Raw genomic sequence first — 12,396 nt, 5'->3', positions numbered from 1 at the left:
AGTCTTACACCAATTAGTCATGTGCTTTTACAAATATTTGGTCCGCAATCATAGAAAAAGAAGTGGTATTACATTTGAAACGGGTTTATTTTTAGAGTAACATCAATGTCAGCCTAGTAGGCAACCTTGAGCGGCTCACTCCATGAAAAGGGCAAGTCTTGCCATAACACACTGTGCAAACAGAGTAACGCGCTGTGTCATTTCCAGCCTGAAGTAAATAGAAATTCACTCAGTTTGGTCAGAGTAGGAATATTTTTGATTTTAGAATCAGCACCACGGACAGCTATCAGATTTAGCCGCCCTTGAGTTCGATTGTTAATGAAAGCAACATCCTGCCTTTATATCCTCCAGATATCCAGCCTATTCATTTGCGTCCTCTGTTGTGGACCTTCTATATCCACGGACTAATTCAAGCTACTATGCTCCGTCCCGGTGTCCTCAATAGAGGACACCCTAGCCTTTCCGTTGATGTCTCATTTGTTTGGGTGGGATGCATTTAATTTCCTATCTTGCTGAGATAAAATGGACGCAACGGTGGACACAAATGAATAGAGGATATAGCGATGATACACTGATACAATAGATTTGTCTGTTCACTGAGTGCTTCAAAGCTGAAAAGGGAGGATTTGTTACCGGGCCGTAATTGGTTGAGTTAGATTCAGTTTCCAGGTCTTAAACTTGCGCTCGCACTTAAACCTCTTCATGCGGAAATGTGAGCGAAAGCATATTGAAGCCGGCGGTGAGAAAGGGCGATTGAAGCAAAGTCTTTTAAAGCCTCTTCACTGTCAGCCAAGTGCCAAGCGAGATAGAGAGAAGAAAACCACAAAAAAAAAAAGGCTAGAGGGCGAATGTTCAAAAGCTGATCATTCTCTGGCATCTCCAATAGACACATCATCCACTTCTTCCGTGCATCTTACCACACAATGGCTGATATCGCACGGCGAAAACTGCTGAAAAATGCATTGATCTGAGGAATATCGTGTCTTGAGATAAGAGTGTGCCCACCGGTGTTTTGCTTTGACTTGTGAGCAAAGATTTGCGATATGGGCACTGTATGGGGCGTGATCACAACTGATTTTACAACTGGCAGCATTCTGTGAAAGATTTCAAAAAAATAGTCTTGACCTCGTAACATACCCTAAAATTGATGGCTATAGATATCAAGCAGTGATTAAGTTAACTCATTCACTGCCGTTGACGGCTATATAAGTCAAAAATCCATTTTAACTGGTCTGGCTTTGAAAGAATTGACTGCCGCTCTATTTGCAGTCAATGTACCGTGCCCCACATGCTGTGTCATCCGCTAGCCTAATGCTAGCCTAATGCTAACACACCATGCAAAATAGCATAGACAGATCATAGATTGTTTTGCAATTTATAGAATTACTTTCAGTAGTTGTGAAAGTCTTCTTTTGTGTGCAAGACTGTCTTATACTGTCACAAACTGGCAAACCTGTGCATGTTAGAAGGAATCACAAATAATTCCTTTTGATGCACATACAATTCAAATTTTTATAAAGTAAATGTTATTCTGAGTCATCACAACAATTTTTGTTTAGATTTTTGGGAATGACTGGGATGAATTAATGGCCTTTTCATTCATTTCAATTGGGAATGATGCTTTGAGATCACACACAAATAGCTCCAAATTAAGGCGTTAAGGCAAGTGATATGTGCTGTTACACAAACATTTTAAATATCTTGTCAGACACCTCATTTGATTTCCTTTGTTAGATTAGAATTTTGACTTTTCATTGTTTTTCTTTTTGGTGTAAGATCAGGTTTCCTAAGATGGCAACACTACTGATTCTGGATTTGGCAATTTAGAATGTGATTGACTTTTCATATCAACGTAACAACTTAAGAACTTTTGCCTTTAACCCCCTTTTATCCCTCACACCCCATTTACTTTCCTTTTCCTTTATTTTGTCGCTTAGCAACAGGTTTGTTACACGAGCGAGAAATTGTCTGCAGCTGGGGCCATAGTGATGTGCCGTTTAGGGCCTTTACTACTGGATGGCTGTACTGTGTGTGTGCATGTGTGTGTGTGTGTGTGTGTGTGTGTGTGTGTGTGTGTGTGTGTGTGTGTGTGTGTGTGTGTGTATGTTTGCTTGCCGTATACCTGTTGGCGCCCGTGTTGTTTCATCTTACGCATGCTGTGAGGAGTGTGTGTATGCTCCAGGCAAATGCTGCCTCCCAATTAATTTGCTAAGGCAGCAGTTCTCGAAATGGGGTCCTGGAATGTCCAGCAGTAGCTTGGAGATGCACAAAATCATTTGCAATAAATGGTTGTGTCATTTGAAAAGTGTAGATGAGGCCGGGTATAAACATAACAAACCTAATAGTTCAAGTGACCACTTGGGGGCAGTATTAAACATCCATCCATTTTCTGGAGCTGCTTATCCTCACTAGGGTCGCAGGCTTGCTGGTGCCTATCCCAGCCATCTATGGGCAGCTTGCAAGGGACACCCTGAATTGGTTACCAGCCGATTGCAAGGCACAGCAGGACGAACAACCATTCACACACCCGATCCCACCTAAGGACGATTTAGAATATCCAATACACCTGCCATGCATGTTTTCGGAGTGTTCTAGGAAGCCATAGTGCCTGGAAATAAACCGCGTGGGCTCAGGGAGAACATGCAAACTCCACACTAGAAGGCCGGCGCCAGCTGTAATTGAACTCTGGTCCCTTAAGTGGGCGGCAGACGAGCTAAACACGCTCACATCAAACCAGTATAAAAGATTTAGACTCAGCTCCTCTGGACCTCTTTGTACAGCAGTAATATTAGTCATCCTTTATAGATTATAAATATTATCTGCATGCAATAATTGGTATATCATTTATTTACATGTATTCAAACGTGCTTTCCAATTGTGACATCACCTCATGCGATGTTAGCTGTGAGACTGCGCTCATATATGGTTTCCAAATGTACTTTAGCATTGACGTAGCAAACGCCATATGGTTATTTGACAGTAACCTTCAATTATGAATGCCGAACACATTTTTGAAGCAGTTTTACTAATTCTGTCAGCGAAATTGTTGCACAGGGACACAAGAGAACAGAATAAAAAAATGCATCACTTTCTCTGAGTTCTCAGTATCTATTTATAAATGCTCTCATGTCCCAGTCCAAATATTCAACACCCACCTGTTCTATGAGAGAGAGCGTTTGACTTGCTGACAGTAGGCACATGTCAGTACTTAGCTGTGGATGTGCTGACGTCAGTTAAGTGGCTAGCCCTCAGTTGATGAGTGCAAAATGCGTCCTGAGCCAAACGTCCGACCAGAATGAAAAGTCACCTAAAAAATTCTATTCAACAACCTGGCAGGGTATTTGAGAGTTTACCCAAGAGGACTGCGCTACTCTTGCAGACTCATTAATGCTGGCGATTAATTGTTGACGAGTATCCTCTCAAGGCACAATCAAGCATTTAATTCTCTAATTCACTTCATTCTCCGTTCTTAGTGTTCAAATGTCGTGTAATTATCTGCTGTTATGTCAGATAACATTGATATCCTCAGTGAAATCGGCTTGTTTGTGTATGAGCTCAGGTTCTAAGCAGAAACGGGCGTGCGATAATCTTCCGGTATAGTTGCGATTCACCTGTTAATATCTAATCTATATTCGGGCAGAGATGGGCCTATAATAATCTCCCAGTATATCCCGGTTCACCTAATGTTTTTTTTTTTTCCTCTTCTGTAGAACCCAAGATGTCATATCTAATCCAGTCTAACACAAGGTAATCTAAATGCAGACTGGAAAGGTCATACAATAATCTTCCAGACCCAGTATATCTGCGATTTAGATACTTAAGTGTTATTTCATCCTGTAGAACCCAAGATGTCTAATTTAATCTAATCTAATCCATCAATTTTCTATAGCTGTTTATCCTTACAAGGGTCATTGACAATCTTCGGGCAGTAGGTGGGGTACACTCTGAACTGGTTGCCAGCCAATCGCAGGGCACACCGGGACGATCTACCATTCACGCACCCAATCACACCAAAGGACAATACACATGCTATGCATGTTTTTTGGAGTGTGGGAGGAGGTTGGAGTGGCCGGAGAGAACACGCACGGGCACGGGGAGAACATACAAACTCCACACAACTGTATAAATCCTAGCTCCAAGCAATTGGGTGTTGTTTTTTTGGAGTCCTACTAGTGCTAACTAACCACTTAATAAATCATGATCAAAACATCGCTTCCTGCTTTTTGTGCTTGGCAGAGGTAATAAACCCCATGGTATGTACAGGCAATCTTACAAATAGAAAGCGACTAATCCCTACTGTTCCTGGACAAACACAGTTTTGGCGTAATTGACCCATTCTCAGTCAAAGTTGTCACCGCAACAGTGTGCAGTTCAGGCGCCTGAGCCTGACGTTGGAAATGCTGACCACGTTTCAATGAATTTGATCACATCGCTGAAGGAGGTGGAGGAGGAGATGGATTGGGTGCAGTGACTCAGGGTTGTCTCGATTCATTTTAGGTTACTGCATGCATAGCGTTTATTGACACTGCAATAATCCACGTTAGGTTATAACCATGCAATATTGATTTATTTTTTTTTACGTATTTATTCCTGGTGAAGTGCTAGGTCATATAGTATGATGGATCTGTTTGCTTTTCTATGCTGGAGCAATTTTGCTGTGCAACAGGGCAGTAAAGAAGAAATACACACATAATCGGGACACATAAAGTACTTATAGTACACAAAATATGAAACCAAAACACATTTGTCATTTAACCCTTTCACGACAGATTCTCTTTTTTATTTTTAGAAAAAAATAAAACTCATGGTATATATTACTTGTTTATAAATCTAGGATACTTGAAAAAAGTTACAAAGTAAAGTTACAGGCCCTGCAATTTTTTTTTGTCCCATCAGTATTTTATAATAATTATATAAACATAGCCAGAGAAGTGAACATGATCAACAAATGCATACAACACATAACATTCAGTGTAGTCTATAGTAACACACATATTGTTAGATCGTTAATTGATGAGCAATTGTACTACGCAACCTACCTTGTTGACAGTCGGCCTTGCACTGGCTTGTTGTGTATGGAAACCTTGCTAAATCCCTCTAAAATCTGCAATTGGTGTGTAATGAACTGCTGGGTTATTGCTATGATTCCTATAAGCACTGTGTTTTCTTTTTTCTTTTTTTTTAAAGCTGTGGGATTATTGTCCCAACGGGAGGCAAAAGGTTAAAAAAGAGATTAAAGGGAAAGCGAATTACCCAGTGTGTGTACAGTAACCACATATTTTTGTTTTAGTCATGATGCATAACGTGTTGCAAATAATTCAAGCAGTAGGTTATTGAACACCAACAGTGCAGCAACACACATAGACAGACATTATGACAATACTAACAAGCAAATATTCTCTATCCTACCCCAAAAAAACGACATCCAGCAGTTCCGTGAGCATATAATTGTGTAAAAACACAATAAATATGTTTTCATTATGTAGAAGACTGAGTGGAGGATGCAACATGTCGTAAATCCTTAAAAACCTCCACCTCATCTGTTTTACATGCTCGACTCGTCCTGCCAATCATATTGAGATTATTCGATTAAGTTACAGCGTGAAAAGCACTTAGCGGTGCCGTGCTTGCGCCTATTGATTGGCTCCCCACTGGGGAGTTTGCGAAATCAAGCATCATAAAAGAAAACCAATTTCTGCTGCTTGTTTTCCTAAATGGCCTCCGACTTGATTATGCTGAGGTGGAAGTAATTTCACGATTGATCTGTACAACTGCTCTCTTGTTGCTCCTTAACAGTAAACTGGCTTTGTGTGCGCCGGGGTGTTTGTGAACATACTTTGGTAATTGTCTGTCGGACAGACAACCAAGCTGCTACACCTGACGCGAATGGACATTTGACGTCGAGCGAACGATCCGGAAACAGCAGTATTACCTATCTTGTTTTTAAAAGTCAAGGTTTCAATAAGTGCTAACATTGTCACCGATTTGTTTAGAGGCGAAGTCGAAACAGGGAAGATATGATTGGCTGCTTGCAGAGTTGAGTCAACAAGCTTCCTGTTTAATGAATGCCATTCAATCTCAGCCGATTTGAAGCAAGGCTAGCGGGTATGAAAATCATTAGCAAAGTCTCATCATTTTTGCTGATTTTCTGTCGAAAGCCAGCATAAAAAAAATCTATTGGGGGAAAAAAAAGATATTTTTAGTTGCAGAACGGTGTTATCTAATAAAAGCCTATGTCTGTTCCATTCATTTCTTTCATCGCTGAGTGGAAATCAAAACGATAATCTGATTGCATTTTCCCTGACCAGGTCGCTGGAAAGGAAGTTGCAGAGACCCATCCTGGCCAAGTCCCGCACCCTACCCAGCATCCCCCAGTCCCCGCGGGTATCGCGCGTCTCTGATCTCCTCGGAGGAAGTCCCCCTCGCAGGAAGAACTCACCCACTGCCAGCAGCCCCAAAGCATGCACGCTGCCACCTGCAGGTGAACACAATGAGTTCAATTAGCAAGTTTGGATGACAGTTCCCCTGCTATATTACATATTTTTTTAACTCTTTCAGTGCTAAGCATTATCGGAAAAGGCGACGTCTAGAGTGCCTGGTATATTTAGCATTTTCACTCATCTTTTAAGGCCAACAGAGTATTGTGTACTATGTCTATATAAACATGGGTGGCAACAGCTCTAAAATATATCATTTTAAAATCTTTTTTTTTTTTTTTTTTTTTTTTTTTTTGGTAGCCAGAGAGAAAAAACCTTACCGGATTTGTTGGATTTGGACAGTTTAAAATAACCGTGACTTTCAAAATCGCAATATATTGCCATTAGATGCCTATTTGTTGTATGTGGGAAACACTGCCATCCAGTGGTCACAGTTATCACTACAGTGCTCAATTGGCTTAATTAGAGCTGGGCACTGGTGTCAGCTACACTCCATAAAAAAACATATTTGATGAGAATTTTAAAATTAATTTTTTATATTACTGTTTTAAAAGACGAGTATTCTCATCCATGGCACTGAAAGAGCCCAAAATGGAGGTTTGTTGATGTGTATACATTCCACGAGATGGCAACAAAGTATTTAGAACTGAGAAGATAAAAAAAAAAACAGCATCGGCATAGGACACTCTTAAATATTTAAGCATTTTGTTGCCATTTCACGTTATCTTGCTTCGTATGCCTGCGTGATATTATTTAGCCCTTTAGTACTTGCATTTTATGGTCCATACCCATCAGTGTGTTTGTTCCCCCCCTGCCCTGCTGCTTCTGCTGCTGCTGCGCTGTTGCAAATATCAAAATTGAGAGACTTAACGTGGCCCCTTGTTGCCTAGCAACCTCTTGTCATTGACCATAATGCTGCCGCGTTTCTGTCTACCCTTCTTGCTCATTAGCTTTCTGTTAGTACTCAAAGTTGTATTTTTTTTATTTGTGTGTCAATGCCAAGACTGAAAGACACTCAGGAAAGCCAACAAACGGGGGCAATATGAGTAAAATGCAAAAACAGCAAGTCCAAATCTTGTCAATTTCATTTTGATCAGTTTCATCTAACAGTTAACACTTGTGATTCCCTGTCAGCTAACTTGAAAAAAGAAAGAAACAAACAAACAAACAAACTGAATTAGCATATTTTTATCTATCGATGCCAGTGACATATTGTGACAGGCAGCAGGTACACGTAACCTGCTGGCGTTCATAGAACACAGTAAGTGAATTTAGGAGTAAAGAGTAGGTTTCAGCTAGACACAATACTCTCGAAATTTACAATTTTGAGAAACTGCATGTGACTGCTGAAATGCCGATTGAAAAGATAAAATAATTTTGATATTTTTTTGTGGGTACCATAATGGTGAAACTGTTGAGTTTTTTGAATTTTTGGCTTTTTGGAGCTCATTTCCATAGTAATTTGAATGAGCTGAATGATTTAAACGGAATTTGAAGTATAATGTATAACGTTTGAGGAAAATTTGGCTTTGTTGGGACTGAATCTGATTTTTTTTTTTTTTTAATGAAAAATGGTGAATTTTTGGGAACCTGCTAATATTTGAATGACAAAAACAGTTGCCTTAATGGTGTAATTTTGGGGAGTATTTTGAAATTGGAATAATGTGAATTGAATGTAGTTTGTCGAAGGAAAAGAATATCAAAAAGTGAGGAATAAACAACAGGGTGGAAAAAGGTCCTTTTTGGGGGTAAAAACATGAATATTTGGAATATGAAAAATAATAGCCCCCATGGTGTGATTGTTTGGATTATTTTAAAGTTGGAATAATTAAAATCGGCTGAATTTCGCGGAAGGAGACGAATCTCAAAAAAGTGTGAGGATTAAACAATAGTGTGAAAAAATGTAAACTATGAAAAGTATGAATATTTGGAATGTGAAAAATAGTAGCCCTCTTGGTGTGAATGTTTGTAATGTCCTGAAATTGGAATCATCTGAATGGAAGTTTTTTTTGCCCAAGGAGAAACATGCCAAAAAGTGTGAGGAATAAAATTAGGACTAACAAGAGGACATTCACGCAATTATTGCAAAAAAAAACATTTACAACATCCTGTCGGGCATGTGTCAGTCTCTAAGACAAGTCAATCAGTAACGTTGTGATATGCGGTACTGACGCCATGCTGTCAAGATCCGAGGCAAGAATCAGATAGAAAATGACGGAAGTCGTGTGTGATTAGCACATTGTGACAGCGAGCGGGTGTGAAAGCCTAGAAGACAAAGCAGCCTCTAATTGGTTACTTCCTGGCTCTCCCGATTACTTTATCCAGCAATATTCATTCAATTTGTACTCAACTTACCTGTGCTTGACAGGTTTTTCCCACGTAAGTTAACCTTCCGAATTCGAGGGTTTTTAGCAACCAAATGCCTTTTCTAAAACGCTGCCAAAAAGATGCCACTAAAGCCATGTTTAAACAGGAAAGTGGTATCAACTTTTTTGTTAATGTCAGGGGGAGAAGTTAAGTTACAAGTTAAATTGCAAGAATTTGAAGACTGCAAGACTGTTTTGGTATCATTTTTTGACATTTAAGCCTTTTAGTGCCAAGCGTTAACAGAAAAGGCTCTATAGTGCCAATATTTAGTATTTCACTCATCTTTCGATAGAAAATTGTGTGCTATGTCTATGTAAACATGGGTGGTATTATGAAAGATTGATTTCCGTTCCTTGCTTAGAATTACAAGTATGTAATGTATGTGTAGTATGTATGGCAATACTGTCATTCAACGGGCACAGTTATTGGCTTAACATTAGCTAAGTACTAGTCAAGGGTCTCAGCTACCCTCCATAAAAACGAATTTGATGAGAATTTTATAAATTATGTAATGTTTTTATTACTATTTTAAAAGACGAAAATTCTCGTCCACAGCACTGAAAGAGTTAATTATTTATTTATATGGCACAGTGGTGCTTAGATTTCGGTACTGACATACTGTCCTTTGGTCTGTCTGGATGTCCATTTTGCCCGCGGACCACCAACTGGCAAAAACAACTCCCAGATTTGTGGATTTAAAAACAAAACAAAACAAAAACTAACAGTCCTGTGCCTTCCATGTCTGATTTATTAAATTTAGAAAAGTTTTTTTTGTGGCTCATTTTCTGGAAAATTAGGTCACTAATGAAGTAAACAAAATAGAGGCATTTTGCACAGGATTGCGCTGCTCATGGTTTGCGCTCATGTTTTTGCAGGTATCTCAGCTTCTAAAGTAAATGCAATAGTAATACTTATTCTTGGTGGAGGATAAAGATGATATGCCTCCCAGTATTTTTATATTGCCTGTGCACGTGTTTCTTTGTTTTATATTATATAGTCAGTGTTGAAATGATCATAGCACTGATGCTATTTGTTTGCACGTCTATGCTGTTTTCACTTATGTGTTAGCTTTAAGCTAGCAGACTTTAAAACAAAACTATGCGGTTTTTTTGAACGCTCATCTCATTTATGTTTAGTTTGAAAAACCTTCAAGTAGGGTCATTGTTTTGATTTAGGCAGTTGTAAAAAAAAAGTTGGAGGAGTGGGAGTCAATTACTTGTTTTATTTTCACTATACGCAGCAAAGCTGGGTCCCTATCTCCCACAAATAGCATGACATTACCGCATTGTTAATCTTTGATGACAAAATATTTTCTGGAGAGGTGCAGTGCGAGGCAGAAGAGAGCCCCTTGAATTTTGCTGCACATCCCGTTAAATGTGGCAACATTGCAGAGAGAAGCCATTTCTCCCAGTGAATTATGCATGACTCTCTTTTTATTTTCCAAGGCGAACTGTGGCGCTTGGAGGATGACATGGAAGCTGAAGACGAGCCGGAGCAAGGGGAAGCCAGACCTCGCTCCCAGTCGCCCTTTTCACACTTCCGGGCGCGCGCCGCCTACCTTCGTAAAAGCATTTCCGCCGATAACCACCTGGACATGCAGGGGACAGCGGTGGAGGACAAGCCCGTTCGTAGCGGCAAGGCCAAGCTGAAACGCAAATTTGTGAGTTTCATGAGATTTTCTGTCTTTGGGAAGTGTTTTAAACACGCACACTTTTTACTTTTAGTTGGCAATTAAATTAACTGGCGCGAGTTTGGAAACAACTTCACATTCAAAGTGAACTGGAAACCATTCCTAGTTCTTATTTTGAAGCATCAAAAATCTAAAACTTATTTAATTTTGCACACTACTTCAGGGTTAATTTACCAATTAGAAAATAAACAATCGATTTCAAGGTGTTTTCAAACTTTTGCCTGTTACTCTACATGGAATCGTAACATGTGGCTGATTTATAGAGTGAACCAAGCCATGCCACAAATGACAAAAAATGGACATAATTGTCAAAACCTTAAATATATGAAGCGTTTTATTTTCATTTCAAACCCTTAACATCCCAGGCTAAACTTAGCTCCTGTTCAATGACTCCTTTTTTCAAGTCAAGATGCATCAGTTCAACAATACCTTCTTTGCACCAAATACTCATTTCCACTCAACCGGGGTTTTGGCGCCATCTAAAGGCATGTTAAGGTATTGCATAAACAGCACACAAAATTGTTGCTGAACATCCCATGCTAAACTTAGCTCCTCCGATGCATTCAAAGCTCTTACCTTCAAGTCCAGATGCATAAGTTCAACAATACCTTCTTTGCACCAAATACTCATTTCCTCTTAACCGGGGGTTTGGCGCCATCTTGTGGCATGTTAGGGTATTATATAAACAGCTCAGAAAAGTCAGGGTAGCACATGACATGTGCAACAGGACTGAATTAACTTGAACATTTTAACAACAAAACCATGCAGGCTTCAGAAAAGGATTAGGGCCAGTGAAGAAAAAAAAAATGTTACATTTATCTCAGAACTCGGATAATTCTCAGAATTCTGACTTTATTTTCAGAAATTATTACATTGATCAAAGGGAAGATTCTGACTTTAAAGTGAGACATTTGAAAATAATTAGAATGAAGTCTGAATTCGTACTTGAAAGCTCGAATTCTCTGAATATTCAGAATTAGTCAGAATTATGACTTTATTCTCATGTTTCTAATTTATTCTCAAACTTCTGTTTATTTGCATCTTTTCTGTAATTTGACATTCGAGTGAGAATCCTCCCAACCTCTTTTAAATCATCTGTATTTTTTGCTGTACGTATATAAAAACAAGCAAAAATCGGCAGAAGATGTTGGAAAATGATTAGCCAATTTATACCACTTCTGATTTATGAATGATAATAGTGACATTTCAATTCATTTTATCACCACAGCATAAGCATTGATGTACAAGCAAATGTATTTTCACACACAAGCACATCTCAAACACAACACACAACAGCGTTGTGAAAAGTGCTCTCCCACACACCATTTTTGGGTTCTCGCATTATTTAAGCCAAGGGAAGGCACGCCCCTCGTAGTGTGATAACTAAGTGATCGTGCCATGTTGAAATTTGAGGTTTTGTCACCATCTGGGTGAAATTTCAGCTCCCTATTCTCTTTTTGATGTTCCTTTTGATGTGAAATGCTTTTGACGACTAGATGTTTTGACAAAATACCACACAGGGGTTAAAATAGTGAAGAACGCCGGAGTCTTTAAACCTTGCCAATTTATGTACACATTTTATTTATTTATTTATTTTTTTATTTGGATTCTCTGGTTTGGGCCGCCAATAATGATTCCGACAAGGGCAACAGACTTCAAGCAAGCTTTTGGCATTAAAGATTGAAGACTTTTCTTTTGTGCCTCAGTCACTGGATCGTGTAACCCAAGAGCCCATTAGCAGCCCGAGCTTTGTAATTGGTTCTCCGGTGTCACAGGTGCAACCGGACTCGACTATGCTTAGGTGGGCCCACCAAGTCATACGTGTTTAGCGACCCCAAAATATTCAAATTGAATACCGCCGCAGAGAGAAATCATCACATGCAAGCTGCCGTAAGGATTACT

At 39.4% G+C, this 12,396-nt stretch overlaps 1 protein-coding gene across 2 annotated transcripts in view; it reads left to right on the top strand.

Annotated features, from left to right (window-relative positions):
• Positions 1–12,396, top strand: part of ankfn1b (ankyrin repeat and fibronectin type III domain containing 1b) — a 136,238-nt gene that overhangs the window by 21,661 nt on the left and 102,181 nt on the right. For both annotated transcript variants that reach the window (XM_088439874.1, XM_088439873.1), the window contains 2 exons: positions 6,309–6,481; positions 10,250–10,464. In XM_088439874.1, coding sequence (XP_088296000.1) covers positions 6,309–6,481; positions 10,250–10,464 — 388 coding nt within the window. The remainder of the gene's footprint in view (positions 1–6,308; positions 6,482–10,249; positions 10,465–12,396) is intronic.

Source organism: Hippichthys cyanospilos, chromosome 17 (assembly GCF_059441005.1).
Source record: "Hippichthys cyanospilos isolate Australia breed blue-spotted pipefish chromosome 17, RoL_Hcya_1.0, whole genome shotgun sequence".
Lineage (NCBI taxonomy): Eukaryota > Metazoa > Chordata > Actinopteri > Syngnathiformes > Syngnathidae > Hippichthys > Hippichthys cyanospilos.
This window is presented reverse-complemented; position numbering and strand designations above follow the sequence as displayed.